This window comes from Diachasmimorpha longicaudata, chromosome 8 (assembly GCF_034640455.1).
Source record: "Diachasmimorpha longicaudata isolate KC_UGA_2023 chromosome 8, iyDiaLong2, whole genome shotgun sequence".
Taxonomy (NCBI): domain Eukaryota; kingdom Metazoa; phylum Arthropoda; class Insecta; order Hymenoptera; family Braconidae; genus Diachasmimorpha; species Diachasmimorpha longicaudata.
Window position 1 is genome coordinate 5,936,326 of NC_087232.1, and position 15,623 is coordinate 5,951,948.

A 15,623-nucleotide genomic window follows, 5' to 3' on the forward strand; every position below is an offset into this window, starting at 1 on the left:
GTGGAGCAAATTTATGTCTTTTTTCCTTTCATCAATGATTTCATTATCTAAAGAGTAAATAACTTTGGAAAACAATGGCAACCAGTCTTTACGTTGCAAGTTTATAAGTTATAAAAAACCAGTTATAGCACTATCTTTATTTTTTTTCTTGGAACGACTCGTGTTCAAATGATTCACCGAAAATGTTGAACAAGTTCACTTGTCAATTGTTGTTGTATTGTTAAATAAGAGAGTATTTTTAGGTGAAATAATTTTAGAAAAAAATGTTGAAGAAACACGCCAAACAAGCCTTAATGTACTATTTAAAGGGCAGTATCTGTTTTACTGTTAATTCCCCGTTTTCTTCCTCTTCCGCGACGTATTTTTAGTTCAACGACGGTCAAGAGTTGCTCGATGTCACGGAAACGAAATCGATTATTCAATCGAAACCTGTCTACCTCGACGTGACGCGTGATCAAGGGTTTCAGATCATGATGAATAATGAGGGAATGACATAACGTCATTGTTTGTTCGACTATTGTTTCTGTCAACTTCATTACTCTACATGTTGCCAACTGATTGATCTCGTTATCTATGATTCGTTCTTCTCACGAATTGTTAGCAGCACTTTCGTGATTCAACAGTTGCTCGTGGACGAGATGAGATAAAAATTATTGTGATATAATGAAACCGAATGAGAAGTTTTACGTAATATATTTATAATAAAAACCCCATCGAAGTAATGAAGTAATTAAATATTAGATTGTAAGCAACTGTTGATATTCAGAAAAACAATTGAAACCATTATAATTATTATTATTTCTGTAACCAAGACGAGGAACAAATGAAACGGTGTTGAAAGGAGTTAGAAAAAAAAAATCGTGATGTTTTAGTTAACTGACGAAAGATGCCATAAACGTCAGACGTTTCGAATCGACCGTAATTTATTTATCTTTAATTAATATCCAAAATAAAAAAATATATATCTAATTCCAAACTCTCAATAAACCCAAACAATTATTCTTCAAGATGATTTAATAAAAAAAATCAATCAATATCTTTATTGAAACGTTTTGTACAAATCGTCGAACCCTCAACAACTTTGTAGAATTAAAATAAGTAACGATTAATCATTAAGTATATACAGACAATCATCAATCATCCATCAACAATCATTTACTGCTATCCTCGGACTTCTCCTTGCCCCATTCCTCTGAGATATAAGTCAGGAGATCATTGAGACCCTCAAATTCAGTTCTACTCTGGGGTGGATTGTTCTTAGATATTCTGGGTAGAATCGACCCCATTTTATTCCGGAATTCACGGGCATTAGTCGCCCCCGATAATTTCCAGATACCGTAGAATAGCAAACTGCACCCAGTGACAGCGTACACGGTACCCCATCCCAGGGCCCTCATCGCGAGGGTGACCCCTGCTTCGGTGGAGCCCCTGACCCCGACCACACCTTGTTCGAAGTACTTGGGGTCTTTCTTTCGTACAGCTGCAACTGTCGAGCCGAATCCGATGATTGCAGACATCCCTGTGACTGCACCGAGGAACAAAACTCCTGGAAACAGTGCAACATTGAACATTTTCAGGAGAACATCTGAGACATATTGAGATATTTAACAGTGGAGGTTGTCGTCCGGGGAAGGGGGTCACGTCAGCAAATTGATTGATTGATTTATCTAATGACAGACAAAATAGTTTTTAGATTTCGATGGGATCTAAATTTTGAGATGCAGCTGCGATGCCCACATGTCGATAATTGGGTTGGATAACAGTTAAAAAATTTATTCTTTTGAAATTAGATACATCAATTTGGTCACGTGACACCTGTGGAAGACTTCTCTTCAATTTGAATCGAAAAATTGTCGAAATCTCCGAAATTTGACGACGATCCATCAAGTCCTTCAATCCCTTTCGTCAAAACTTTGGGGAAAGTGAGGTTATCCACAAAAAAAAGCTCCAGATCTGTTAGTAGACATTTCCATCGATTTCCATGAATGAAACTCACCATAAAATTTATTGTCCTTGCTGTCAGTCGTGTGTTTAACAACTGACAGATTCCCAGGGTCACCATTCACACGAGAAATTGTATCATTTTGGGGACTAACATTCTCGCCCGACATGACGTCAATTGATGACAGGTACCAACTGCTAGAGCCACTAGAAACGAGTGGCATGACTGAATCAACGCTCAACCTTCTTGATATTGTGTTCCATCCTGGAGTGAAGTCACGGGACGGATGTTTGGTGTGGATTTGATCAGCTGTCACCGACAGATGAAGACAGACGTTTAAGAGAACAACAATTAGATATGGAAGGTAAAATCATTTGTGTTCGCTTATTTTTACTTTTAGAATTGGATATTTTTTATGCCAGAGAACCACCAGAACATCGAGAGATTTATTCAGGAGCTTCGGGAGGTCGTCAAGCTCAAGGACAAAGCCAGTGAGGAGCAGAATGAAGACATCGTGAGGATTTTGGATTCACTGGTTGATGCCAGCAAGAACTCCATTGATAGTGAGTTATCGTTGGGTTGAGTCTGGTCAGAATATCCTGATCTTAATTTTCTCATTTCTGCAGATAATTTCGAGTTTGAGATTAAAGACATGTTTCTGAAGCTCCTGACCCACGAATCCAAGGCCATAATAGCCAAGAGTGCAAAAGCAATAGCAGAAATTGCAAAGACTGAGAGTGGAAGACTAAAATGTACCAATGGAGATTTAGCCAGGACTCTCATGGATTTACTGAAAGGAGATGATGTTAATGTTCTTACCCAAACATCGAGGGCTCTTGGGAACATATGTTATGAGAATGGTAAATTATTTGCTACAAATATTCCAGAACTCAATTGAACCCAAATGAAATTCATTAATTTTTTCTCATTCTCAAGATATCGATTCCAGCTTTGCAATGCAAACTAACTGATTGAAATCGTATCATTAGTGTTCACAAGTTTCATTGAAGATGAAGCAACTTTGCCTTTCCCAAGTCTACATTCTGTTGCTAATTGTTCGTTACTCGATAATATCTTTGAATGATTACAATAAATGATAATAATTATTTAGAACAGGGGAAAAAATTGGTGCAAGAGAACGATGGTCTGCGGTATATCATACGAGTTCTCCAACGTGGAGTGAAACTCGAGGACAAGGAGAGGGCGGCGTTGTTGAGGAATGTGGGTGCTGGCTTTCTCCTGAACTACCTGGACGACCAGGAATCCCTCCAGAAGACAATCTTGGAGTATGATCTCGTTCCAACGATCTGTGATGTCCTAGAAATCGATGGGAAGACGGCGGGAGAGGCTGCGATGCACGCCATGTTTGCCCTGGAGGTATTGAATGACTCGAGTATTCAATTCTTGGACGAGAGACTGACGAAGGTGTTAGTAGAGATACTCGCCGGGGATTCGTCTTCGGACTTGTCACACATGTGCCTGGAATTGCTTCACGGACAGGCGGACAGTGGTAAGAGAGGCGAATAATTTTTTTATTTCGAGGAAGTTTGATTCTCAATGACTGAGGCTGGGGATCAACGAAAAACAAGAAATTCTATTGACTCACATGAAAAATCTCGACATTGCAGAAAATGCCAAAATGCTACTAGCAAAATCAGGTGTCTGCCAACTTCTCCTGAGCCTCCTCGAGAAGCACGTCTCGCGATGCATCGACGAGGAGACCCGAGAAGTATTGAAAACTGCCTGCAATTTAATCGTTTTGATAATCACCGGAGACGAGAGTATGAACTATCTCTACGACAACAGCAACGGTGAAGTCTACAAGAAACTAGTCTCATGGCTGGAGGAGGATTGTGATGAAGATCTTCAAGTAGCTGCTGTCCTGGCGATGGGCAACTTTGCCAGGACCGATGCTCATTGTGAGTCAATGGTGGTCCAGGGTATCCACAAACAACTGATGAAGTTGCTGAAGAATAACAACAGCAGTGATGGAGATATTAGATTTCAACATGCATTGCTCTCTGCAGTTAGAAATCTAGTCATTCCTTACAATAATAAGCCAGTTATGTTGAGAGATGGACTCATTGATGTTGTCTATCCCATGCTAGAGATTTCCACGATTCCTGTGATATTCAAGCTGTTGGGAACACTGAGAATAGTCATCGATGGACAGGGTATGTAGTTTAGTTTCAAAACTTTATGAATTTTTTAACAGGAATTTTTCATTTGAATGATGGGGATTTTATAATTATGTGTGGCACACGATATTCTGTTCCCAAAGGAATAAAATATCGCCTACCCCATGATAGTAAAATATTTCCTGACTCTCCTGAAGGCGAGGAGTAATTTTCTAGGAGCAAAATATCGCATTAAAATAATTTATTAAAAACTTAATCTCCAAATTGCTTCGCCTCCCAATGCTCTTCCAAACAATTCAACGAAAATGACATGGATAATTCGTAGAAGAGGCTGCCACTCTTCTAGGGAAAAAAGAAGACCTGGTGAAGGAGACCATCGAGTGGTGCGGCACTGAAGAAGCATCTCTAGTTCACGGAGAAGCTAATCGTCTCATCGCTTGGCTGGTAACCAACAGTAGAAACAAGGATGTGATTTTATTGTTGATAAAACACGGTGCTATCCAGTACCTGTCCAAGATGGTCATCGCCCCTCATGCTCTCATGCAGAATGAAGCTCTTTTGAGCCTGACCATCATGACCGCGATGGCCCTCGAGGAATGCCAATTAGAATTAATTAAATTTGGGATCCAAGACATCATGATTAAATTTTTTAGAGAAAGTGTTGCCAATTTACAGCCACCAATAGTGGAAAATGCGATTACATTCATAAATACTATGACAAAGTCAGGTAGGACCATCACTACGGACTATTCATTAAATTTCAAATTTATAGATTATAATTTATAGATTTGTAGAAACTGCCATATTTTCTTCAAAGAGAAAAAAGATTCACATTTTATTTCAGATGCTCTAAAGAACTACCTGAAGGATTCAAACCTTCCTGAAGCCCTAGAGGATTTCCTGAACTCAGAAATAAACATGCCAACTCAAAAATCCAAAGTGAAACTGCTGCTCGACACTTTGAATGTATAAGATCTGCGTGGTCAGTATATTTTTTTTAACTCTATCAATTTCACTATTAGCGAGCGTCCGAATGGAAGCGATTCCCACTTTCAAAGTAATAAATTAATTCGTTAATATGACCGATCCATCAAACATTTCATAATATAAAAAAATTGAATGAAAACAAAATCCGACACCTTGAGTTGTGTCTCTGCTCGAACCACGACATTCCACTATATAATATATAATATACAATATAAATCTGCCTGGAAGATAAATTTATTTTGTATGATATCATCCCAAGGAATGTTATAACGTAAAGTAAATTCAAGTAGATCACGTATTTTGTGAGATATTGAGAAAAACAGATTTTTTAGAAATTGTCGTATCTCAAAAATTACTTAACTGACTGAGCTGAACGTGTACGAAAATACTCAAAAATAATCCGAATTACGTGACAAAATTTCCAATTTTTAGTTTGACTTTTAGTCCTTTTGCTTTGTTTATTGTAATTTATTTAAAAAAACCCGAAAAGTGATCACACGCACGGGAACATGCATAGACTCATTTTTTAAAAAACATGTTCACGTTTTATGACATTTTATATCATTTCTCAGTCACATTCGAAGATCGTAAAAATCATTTATTACAATATTTCCATTCGGGAGCAAAAAAAAAGATGACTTTCTGCCTCTGGACATGTGAATCCATTTCTACGAAGCATGAAAACTAATTCCAGAGAGGTAAATTATTACAGGGAAAGACGAGGAGACTAATACATGAAGTTAAATTGTGCCAATTCCAAATGTAAAATCAAAATCGGACGATTTTTATTACGAATGAATGAACAATTGTGAGTTTAGGTTATCAGAAGTCAAATGAATACTGTATTTTCTCGTTTATATATACAGCCTATTGTGGAGTGTATTTTATTTGATAAATAAAGGATATCTTATTGATGTATAAAACAGATTTTTTCATGAAAACATGTCACAATGATCGCGGTATTTAGTATGAAAATCGCTTAAAAAATATCGTATTCTATCATTGATATTTACATCGGTGTTTGTCGTAAAAATTAATAACTTCAGTTGATGATTTTACAAAATACTCCCCGAAAAATCTGTCAATATTTTACAATAGTCAATCGTCCTTGAGAATCTAGAAACATTTTTTCTCCAATCATGGTGCAATGATTTGAAGGGCCAAACGCGAGGGCCAATGGTCGTAGTATCAAACCGCCGCAACAGACGTTTGGATTTGCGAACTAAATTATCCTAGGGATCAGTCGATCCTTGGGGAGGTCTAGCGTTGAAATTAAAACAACCCTTTTCATTAAAGTCTTCACCCCAATAGGTTCTTATGATCACTAGATCTCCAAAACCCTCGGAGGCTGTTGATAGAGCCTTCTCAAGTGTCAAACGCTTCAATTAACTCTTGACTCCATTTGACTCTTCAAAAGAATATCCTCTGACATCTCTAAGCCCCCAAAAGAGTCCCTCATTCCCTGCAATCTCCACTGTCCCCTTCATATAATAACAAATTGTTCATAAAGCAGATCCCTGATTCTGTAATAATCCTCACTGACAGCCCCCTCGAACACGACCTTCCCAGTCTCCTCTTTCCTCACTGCAATCGTGTCATTACAGCACCAAAGAACTCCTCCACTGACCTCAGACGGAATATTATGTTTAGTCAGAATTTGCTTAAAGTCCGAGAGCTTTAGTTCATTGATAAATATTGACTGATGTCCGGGGACCTGATTCATCCCAAGAGGCTCCAGTGTCAGAATCTTATCACCACTCTCCTCACTATCGTCTGCAACAGCATCCCTACAGACCTGTTCCCTAGCTGTTATCATCGCATCGACCCAGGCGACCTCGTAACCACCTCTGACCTTCTGGAAATTAAGTCCAGACACAAGAGCATCAGTCAGTCTGATTTGATAGATGTGTGTCTCAGTAGTAGCATCAAGGGTTTCTCCTCTTCCTGGAATAAAAACCCTTGCACCAACATTTTGCGCATGCTGAGCCAGAATATCGCAATCCTGGGGCGATCCCCTGACCAGAACAACTCGACGGGGCCTTAGCTGGGCCAAGATCTTCTGCAGAGACTCTCCGTCAGATCTTCCTTCGAAGTCAATGTAAGTTATGGACGCATTGACGCTGATGGTTTTTGTCACCCGAACGCATTTTGTCGGAATGTCGGCTGATATCTCAGGCTGGAGTGTTGTTTCAACAGGCTTAATATCCACATTCATCTTGTTATCCTCAGTTTCGGGTGCTGCATCAGCTATTTTGTAGTCCTCAGGATTGATTATCTCCCCGTACTCGTCTATTTTTATCTTCTCCTCGTGGAATGGGAACATGGGATATTGCTTCTTGTTCTGTTTGAAAAAACCTGGCTTTATCTCCTGCTTCACCAGGAGATCGTGCCTCCCCATCTCTATCTCATCTTCAGACTCTGAACTGACGTCCGCTATCTCCATGTGCTCTTGCTTCATCTGCTCTTGCTTGATCTTTAGAAGCTTCTGGTGCTCTTCCAGCTCGGCACCTTCCAAACGCACTCGTTTTTTTATTTCCATGTTTATGGTGCGATTGCCACCGTTCTCCACTAGATCACGGGCTAAGGTACCTGGCGACGTTCTGCTGGTGATGATGATACTGTTGTGGGGATTAGTACACCACTGCAAAAATAATTCTCGCGAGAAGCCGCACTCCATATCCGGAGTACTCGCCAATACGACTTTAGGACTGGGCACCTGATTGAGCTCGGCCATGCTATGACACAACTGAAGATGTTTGAAATGAAAAGGATTGTTTCTGGCTCCCTCGAAGCTCTTCATAAGTTTATCGCTCATCCACTCAATTTGGGACTTGGCAAACTCCACAACGTTATAACTGACATTATTGAGAAGGGCTAGGGAATAAGCAAGAAGTCCAGATTCCTTATTTCTCCAGAGTTGATCCAACATGTGAGCCAGCTCGAGAACTCTTCCAGCTGTGTCCACTCCAACAAGAACATTCCCACCAGCTCTCAGGGTCTGTAGAATATTTGTCATTAACTTTTCGTCTCGTGTACGTCTTCTAGCTTGTTGATAAGATGCGTTAAAGGCATCTGTGATGAGGAGTGAGGGCCTCTGGAGCCGCTCAAGCTCACAGCCATTCAGATGTCTCTCCTTTTTGTGGTTGAAGTCAACCGCGTAGATGATGTCCTCCTCACCGTCCTTGACGATCTTCCAGATAGTACCTCCTATCATGTGACCTGCTGGGAGGGGTGTCAACGTCACTCCGTAACCTTTTCCCTTCATTGAGACACTCTGATTGTACTTTAGCTGGTCAATCTTGTCAAAGGCAGCATCAACATCGTCGAGAGTAAACAGCTCAAAGTCCTCCATGTTATTTCGAGACTGGAACATGTCGTACATGAACATCTGTCCCATTTTGTAAACGGGAATCGTCGCGTATATAGGGCAGTTCAGGCCGCATTTGCCCACGAGGTAGGGCAGAGCCCCCAGATGCAGAGGGTCCGGATACGACAGTAGGACAGCGTCGATTTGATGAACATGACGTTTCAGCTCTCTTATAAAGTCCTGATTGAATTTTTCATCCCAACCGCAGTCAAGGAGGATTCGGAGCTCATCTACTTGAAGGATGTAGCAGGGGGGAGACTCGTCCATCGCCCCGGATATCGCGTGCAGCTTTATTATTGATGTCATCATGATGAGAAGAAATGAGAAGTTTGTCGGCCTGAAAATTGGACATTCAAGTTGTTGAAGATAATTTTAAATGTTAAGAATTGCCACTGGTGATAATTGCGAAGCAAATATTGCAAAGTTGGAGAATAGTAGGTTAGGGCAGTTTTTTCTTCCCAGTTTCATATAATTGAGTTGGCTTTTCATGATCTCATCCCTTATTATCTCGCGATTTACCCCAGGAGTCAAAGACTCCGGGGAAAACCTTCAGTGATTTTCCGAAAATGGGGAATTGACAAATTCCAGAGAAGTATTGTCATAACAGGGACGTTTGACTTCGTCGCATCTCGATATATCGAGGGTAAAATATTTGTAAATATAGCATTGATCTTTTAAATATTCAGGTACCTGAGATATTCTGGCGGTGTTAACCTCAAAAACGCCGGACAACCGGTGCGAACACCTAGAGATTCGTCTCTATTTGTTATTCCGGCGTTGAATGTGCTCAAGAAGTTTTTGCAAAATTAACTACTATGGTATGCACTAGGTTTCTACCGGTTTGTACTCAGGTTAAAATATTTCGTTAGGTTCTCACTTATTGTTGCATAAATAATTGAAAATCCTACACGAATTTGGCTGAGAGACTTGGAAAAATGGATATTTTTCAATAGTTTCACTTCATATCGATAGAAACCCGTTTTTACTTAAGTCAGCAATGATTGGGAGATTGTTGGCGCTTATGGAGCGGCTTCAACCGCATAATTTCGTAGCAGTGGCGCATGAACTACGATCGCGAACGTGCCTATCGGTAAATCAGTACCACACAGTAATTTTCATCATAATAAACACATATTTATCTTCCCTCCTTTGCCGACATGAACATACCCTGCGTGCATTACTTGCTGAACCACAACCAGAGGTCATCCAGCCGGCTTAAATAACCGTCAAAAAAAATCTAAACAATTAAAACCCGTGAATTCTGTCAAGCTCCGCATCAATCATCAGAGTAATCCCGAAGGAGTTAATAAAAATGGAAATAAAGGAGAGTAGTTCGTCAGAAAGTGAGACGAATCTGGCCTCGTTATTCAACTCAGGTTTTGATCTCTTCAACTCCCTGGACGAGGCCGAAAAACCAACGTCTAACCTAGAGATCCAGGTCCAGGTGAAGAGATGCATGAAGATGCTGGAGGATGCGACAAAGTTGGTGTCTGTGGTTGACATGTTCAGTAAAAATGAGAATTTCGAGGAAATTGCTACGGAGAATCTTAAATATTTTCTTCTTCCTGCTCTTCTGGGCACCCTCGCCACAAAACTGTGCGACAAGGCTCATCGTTTGCATCATGTAAACGTCTCAGAGGTTTATTTCTACGATTTTTTGGAGAGAGTCAAGGCCTACGGTATTGTGGACGTGGAAATTCCTGAAAGGAAAGTTAATGTAGCTGGAGCTTCTGATGAGACTCAGCAGGTGTCAAAAGCTCCTCCATCCAACACAAAAATGATCGAGGAGATGGTTCATACACGTGACAGCAAGCTGAAGCGATACAGAGAAGAGAAGGAGCTACAGGAGAAGTTGGGTGTGCTGAAGCAGGCGATGGACAATCCTAATCTGGATGACGAGGTCATCAGGAAGTACTTTTTGACGTTGATCAAGTCCTACGTGATGAAGGCCATCGACGAGATCAACTCATTGGCTCAGGAGAAGGAGATTCTTGCGTACATGGAGAAGGTGAAGAGCGAAGAGGGCGAAGAGATCAAGACACCGAAGGATTATCACCCCCCAAAGCTACAGCCCATCATTATCACGAAAACTGATGTTCAGAAGAAAATATTTGGAGCTGGATATCCAAGTCTGCCAGTGATGACTGTTGAGGAATTCTACGAGAAAAAAGTTGCGGATGGCGAGTGGTCTGCTGCTGGTCCAGGGGCCAGTGCCAAGAGCCTTCAGGATATGGCGAATAATCAGAACTCGAGTCAGGAGACTCCTGAAGACATCGAGAAGGAGGGAAAAATCGAGAGGGATGATGAGGAGACCCTCGCGCAGCAGAGGGCCATGGACGAGTATAAGGATACACACAAAAGGGGGTGGGGAAACAGACACAATCGCAGTTAAAACATCGATTGAAATCTGTCTTTAACAATCCACGTGTCCCAGTTCATTTGCCATCTTTACAATAGTTCATACTATTGTAACAGAAATTTGATGATTTCTATTCATAATTTGGTGAATCATAGTATTTTTTTCAATTCTTTAAACCGAAACTCTGTTCATTTTATAAAAATGTGTCTTGACTTATTAAATTAATAAGATATCCATCTTTTATGAAGACAACTGCTGTCGATAATTCCTCTGGGTTCTGTTTATCAATAAATATTCCTTGAAAACAACGAAACTTCGGTGGAAATTCAAAGATATCCATTTTTAGATATTTCAAGCGCAGTTTTTTAGTACGAAGTGGAAAATGTATCGTTTGAACTCCTTAACGTTATATGTTACTATTGAAATGTATGTATTTTATGTTCATCAATAATTTAATCATTAACAGGATAATTAAAGTAAAAAAAATCAATGGTTTATACTTGAAAAATGGTTCTATTTCATCTCATGCAAAATACATAACAAAATGTTTAAAAGAAACCTAAGGCTGCATTTCCACCAACTGCCAGTTGTATTGGCAGCACTGACATGGCAGTTACACTTGAAATTGGCAGCACTGCCATGGCAGTTACGCCGGAATATTATTCGAAATTGGCTCCACAATTTGTTTACCCCTGTTGTTGACAAGTGCTAAATCCATTTTTATAATCAAATGACTTTTTAAAGACCTTCAAAAGGTCCATTGAACCCAGTGAACTAAGCCCATCCCCACAATGTTAATATACACTGTCCCTAATACCAGTAAAGTGCACCAGGCAGTCACGAATAACCTCCGAACATTGGGGGTTAAGTCGAGGGTGAAGAGGTCTAGTCAGAAATCTGACAAAAATAATCGAGTTAAGAAGGTCTTCGGTGTATCCCTGGCACAACAAAAATTCGATGTCATAAAATTATCCAGTGGTGTATTAATAAACGTGCCAGTATTTTTAAAACAATCAGTGAATTATCTGGATCTTCATCTGAACCAAGAGGGCCTCTTCAGGAAAGCTGGCTCACAGACGAGACAACGAGAGCTCGTTGCTAGATTTGACAATGGAAATGAGCTCGGTGATAAGTACAATCCAATTGACGTCGCCAATTGTCTCAAGAAGTACCTGAGGGATCTCCCAGAGCCCCTGATACCAAATGAATTTCATGACTTATTCGTCAGATGTGGAATGCTCAAGTTCTGCAAGGTTGATGCCATTCTCCAGGCGTGTCTACTGTTGCCCATCAAGTATTTAATGACTCTGGCTTTTTTGATGGATTTTTTTCAACGAGTCGCGAAGTACGAGGATATGAATAAAATGGGGGTCGATAATCTGGCTAAGGTCGTTGGCCCAAATATCATGCCTGTCAGGGAGACCACTATGGCTGCTGTGCACAATAGATTGAATGCTCATCTTGCTATTGTTAAGGTAATTATACGAAGAATTGATGGAATTATTTATAGGTAAAATAATTATTTATTTTGCGAAACTTTGGTTCAGTTTTTGGAGTTCATATTTTTTTTATTGATCAACATTCACTCATTTGGTCTGAGGGGTCCAGCCACGAGATTTCAGCCATATTAAACTACTTCCTAATTTAATCATTCGCCTGTCTGTCACTTAAACGACCACGAACCTGAAACCTACCGTAATTGATTAGCAATTCACCAGTTTCCATCGATTGTCCCCCAAGTAAATTTCCACAATCGTTTCTGTTCTCAGATATTAATTGAGAATGCCTGCCAAATAGGTGTTCTCCCGAAAGAAATTATGGAGACCGCCATGTCGGACACCAACAGCCCAGGTACAGACCTGGATCACTCGGGTTCCTCCTTCAAGAGTAAAAAAAAGAAGCACCGGTCTGGTAGTTTAACTCGAATGTTCAACGGTTTAAAAAAAATCGTTGGTAAAAATTCCCCCGAAGACTCTATGGCCCGTCGCTCCTTGCTTCCTTCCCAGGCTCCTCCCCTATCCCCCTCAAAGTCTACGAAAAAACGAAAGCTAACAGATCCTCTTCCGAATCTCTCCACGACATCCAAGAAAAAGCGAGAGTCAAATCCACGAATTTTATTCACCTCTCCAGTATCCGAGAACCCGAACCCAACGGAAGAAAAGCCCCAGAAAGTCGACAAGTCCAGGAGACTGGGTCTCAACCTGGACCGTTTGGTCTCCAGGAGTCGTCACAAATTGAGCCACGAAACGGAGCTCGAGCATTCGCCCATAATCGAACGTCGTTGGAGTATGGCAGGTGGAGTCTCCAGGAACTTCAAAAAGAAGAATCTGAAGAAATCAAGCGTCTCATCGCTGATTGACACTCGAATCAAGACCACCCTCACTGAAGGATACGATCATTGTCTTATGGAAGCTGATGTCAACCTCTCCGACGAGAATCCTGACCAGCCTCCACTCCCTTCAGACTCCATCAAGTCCAAGATCTTTCCATCCAATCCTGCTAAAGCCGCCGAGGAATACGTCAAGATCCCAAAGAAGGAGTACGAGGAAATAAAAAATCGAGTTTCAGCGATTGAAACGAGAATCGATCAAGAATTCGATACAATCGACAACTTCTGCATGGATTCGGCGAGCGAGGTGCAGAGCAAGTACGAGAGAACTCTAGGTGAAGCCAGCATTGACAGCATCACTCCTGCTGATCAACTTGCCAGGCGTTTGGGAAAAGAATTGAAGATTCGAAAACCGTCTGAGGGAAAGATCATCAGATCCCCCAGCGCCAGAAAGATTGGAAACATCAGGAGGCGATCGCAGGAAAAGCCTGTGAGTAAACGCAGACTCTCACGTTCAGCATCCTGGCACATTTCGGAACGCCCAGTTCCTTTGCCTCCATCCACATATCCCCAGTTCGAGAAGAACACGGCATGCAGTGAGGAGACAAATTCTAGATTAGATTTTCTTCATCAGCAGTTGTGCACACTGATGAGTCACACTGCCGAGCACACTAGGTCTTCCTTCAGCTACGAAGAATCCCAAGGGCAGATTCCGGTGTTAAAGTCACCCAGAAATGGAGCCCTGACGCAGGTTCGTAGGGCTTCCTCGTTTCACGGTAGTGAAATTGAACAGAACAACAGAATTTCTTACTACAACCTTCGCATGAGCAATTTGAAGAAGAGTAACTCGCAAAGGCAGATACAGAGTACCCTGCCATCGAGCCAGAACGTAGGTAAAAAAATGGAGTTTATGACGGAGAAGGATTTGTTCACATGGAAGAACGCAAGTATTTATTTAGAGTCCGAGAAACATACGGCCAAGTCTTTATTGTTGCGCAAAAATGGCTCCCCGAGACTGATGCAGACGGGCAGAGATTCGGTCGCCAAACTCAGGACGCAGAACGCTGGAATGGTGCTGGCCAAGGCCAAACTATTTGACGACGAATGCAAGAGTCACCAAGAAGCGGTCGCGAAACAACGCACCTCGTCGCAGTCCAATGTGCGGGAAAAGGTGACTCCTCCCTCGAATAAATCCGAGCGGAAGAAAAAGTGCAGAAGCCCGAAGAATTATGAGGGAAGGGTGAGATGTGATCAGGAAAATTCAGTCAATCTTAATGGCAGCGGTGTAGCTAGTGAAGTTCCCTTGATTTACAGGACACCACACATTAAGAAACCATTATCAGTTAAAACCCCAAAGAGTGCCAGATCGTTAGTCCGGAGGGCACCTATCGATATGAAGAGGACTCCTCTGAAGGCTGTTCCCTTGGCGGGGACTCCCAAGAGACAGAGCCCTAGGAATGCTTTCAAGACGAGGCAAATTACCCGGACCATTGATATTGATTAGGGTGAATTTGGAAATTGCTTCTTGTAAAGATCGGATTTTAGACATGTATTTTATTATGATTATTTTTTTCATCCCAATTTCGACCAATCAAATGGTGGCATTTCCCGTCACGTGGTACAAGTAAGAGAGTTTTACTTCGGATATTTTTCGGATATTTCCCTGTTTGTTGCTAAGCAATGAAAATATCCGATAAACAATTTGTACGCGTTTCAAACCCCAAAACTGTCATTACAAAAAATCAAGTTCAAAGACTTTACCTCGACATGAGCAGATTTGGAGGAGAATTCTTGGAGATTATTGATCAAAAAATTAAAAATAATGTTCCTAATAATACAGTGAAGACAAAAGCCACAATTTGGAAACAATTCTCTGTATTTTGTGCAGACAGAAAATCTACACTGAAGAAGCCACAACTACGAGTGAAAAACCATACTATATGACGTGAAATGCCACACATTTAATTGTTTGAAATTGGAATGAAAAAAATAATCCAGCCAAATACCCCTCGACCTTCAAAATTAATCGGATATTTCCCTCCAGTTTCCCTGCGTAGCACCGATCGGGATAAGATTCGCAGAAAAACCCTCGCGCTTCGCGCTCGGGTTTTTTAACCTGCGAACCTTATCCCTCTCGTTGCTACGCAACGAAACTCTCGGGAAATATCCGATAATTTTGAAGGTCTTGGGGTATTACTACTGAATATACTATTTTTGTGCGAAATTTTTGTGAGTGAGGAGAATCTTAGTCATATTTTTTTATTGTGCCTTTTATTGTACTTTTTGAGGATTAATAAATACTATTGGATACTGGATTTTAGGAGGGGTTGATTATTATTGATGAAGGTATTCATCAACAATTACATCATGGAAAAATTACCACTAAACAACCCATAAACAATAATATAACATCGTGTCGTTAATTAGTGCCGACTTTTTCACGTGAGTCACGTGACCAAATCGATTATTCTAATCACAAACAAAAATAGAATTCCTCTAAT

General features: G+C 40.9%; 5 protein-coding genes across 6 annotated transcripts; 3 read left to right on the forward strand and 2 right to left on the reverse strand.

Moving 5' to 3' along the window:
• Nucleotides 1–1,012: 1,012 nt before the first annotated feature.
• On the reverse strand, nt 1,013–2,407 carry LOC135165055 (transmembrane protein 242). Its single transcript, XM_064125984.1, has 2 exons — nt 1,997–2,407; nt 1,013–1,546 (listed from the first exon to the last, which is right to left on the reverse strand). The coding sequence occupies exons 1-2, from the start codon at nt 2,163–2,165 to the stop codon at nt 1,152–1,154; spliced, it is 564 nt and encodes a 187-aa protein (XP_063982054.1). The 5' UTR covers nt 2,166–2,407; the 3' UTR covers nt 1,013–1,151.
• Nucleotides 2,166–5,990, forward strand: LOC135165051 (rap1 GTPase-GDP dissociation stimulator 1). 2 transcript variants are annotated; one of them, XM_064125975.1, is made up of 8 exons: nt 2,166–2,306; nt 2,365–2,505; nt 2,569–2,802; nt 3,054–3,452; nt 3,571–4,116; nt 4,406–4,807; nt 4,925–5,062; nt 5,780–5,990. In XM_064125975.1, the coding sequence occupies exons 1-7, from the start codon at nt 2,300–2,302 to the stop codon at nt 5,050–5,052; spliced, it is 1,857 nt and encodes a 618-aa protein (XP_063982045.1). In that variant the 5' UTR covers nt 2,166–2,299; the 3' UTR covers nt 5,053–5,062; nt 5,780–5,990. The 2 variants fall into 2 exon arrangements, with proteins under 2 accessions (XP_063982045.1, XP_063982044.1); XM_064125974.1 differs by having other exon boundaries at nt 4,925–5,990.
• LOC135165049 (probable cleavage and polyadenylation specificity factor subunit 2) lies at nt 5,284–9,441 on the reverse strand. The gene is made up of 2 exons (XM_064125973.1): nt 9,125–9,441; nt 5,284–8,771 (listed from the first exon to the last, which is right to left on the reverse strand). The coding sequence occupies exon 2, from the start codon at nt 8,741–8,743 to the stop codon at nt 6,551–6,553; it is 2,193 nt and encodes a 730-aa protein (XP_063982043.1). The 5' UTR covers nt 8,744–8,771; nt 9,125–9,441; the 3' UTR covers nt 5,284–6,550.
• A 184-nt stretch (nt 9,442–9,625) lies between these two features.
• On the forward strand, nt 9,626–10,969 carry LOC135165052 (immunoglobulin-binding protein 1). The gene has a single exon (XM_064125976.1). It carries the CDS (start codon nt 9,747–9,749, stop codon nt 10,824–10,826), a length of 1,080 nt encoding a protein of 359 aa, XP_063982046.1. The 5' UTR covers nt 9,626–9,746; the 3' UTR covers nt 10,827–10,969.
• A 450-nt stretch (nt 10,970–11,419) lies between these two features.
• Nucleotides 11,420–15,437, forward strand: LOC135165048 (uncharacterized). The gene is made up of 2 exons (XM_064125972.1): nt 11,420–12,268; nt 12,563–15,437. The coding sequence occupies exons 1-2, from the start codon at nt 11,585–11,587 to the stop codon at nt 14,624–14,626; spliced, it is 2,748 nt and encodes a 915-aa protein (XP_063982042.1). The 5' UTR covers nt 11,420–11,584; the 3' UTR covers nt 14,627–15,437.
• The last annotated feature ends 186 nt before the right edge of the window (nt 15,438–15,623 follow it).

Excerpts from the sequence above, each read along its gene's own strand:
- LOC135165055 (XM_064125984.1), bottom strand. The coding sequence starts at position 2,165 with ATGCCACTCGTTTCTAGTGGCTCTAGCAGTTGGTACCTGTCATCAATT. Across the intron at positions 1,547-1,996 it reads CAAGGACAATAAATTTTATG|GAGTTTTGTTCCTCGGTGCA; the intron begins GTGAGTTTCATT and ends CACTGTTTCCAG.
- LOC135165051 (XM_064125974.1), top strand. Across the intron at positions 2,506-2,568 it reads CAGCAAGAACTCCATTGATA|ATAATTTCGAGTTTGAGATT; the intron begins GTGAGTTATCGT and ends TCATTTCTGCAG. Across the intron at positions 3,453-3,570 it reads TCACGGACAGGCGGACAGTG|AAAATGCCAAAATGCTACTA; the intron begins GTAAGAGAGGCG and ends TCGACATTGCAG.
- LOC135165049 (XM_064125973.1), bottom strand. The coding sequence starts at position 8,743 with ATGATGACATCAATAATAAAGCTGCACGCGATATCCGGGGCGATGGAC.
- LOC135165052 (XM_064125976.1), top strand. The coding sequence starts at position 9,747 with ATGGAAATAAAGGAGAGTAGTTCGTCAGAAAGTGAGACGAATCTGGCC.
- LOC135165048 (XM_064125972.1), top strand. The coding sequence starts at position 11,585 with ATGTTAATATACACTGTCCCTAATACCAGTAAAGTGCACCAGGCAGTC. Across the intron at positions 12,269-12,562 it reads CTCATCTTGCTATTGTTAAG|ATATTAATTGAGAATGCCTG; the intron begins GTAATTATACGA and ends TTCTGTTCTCAG.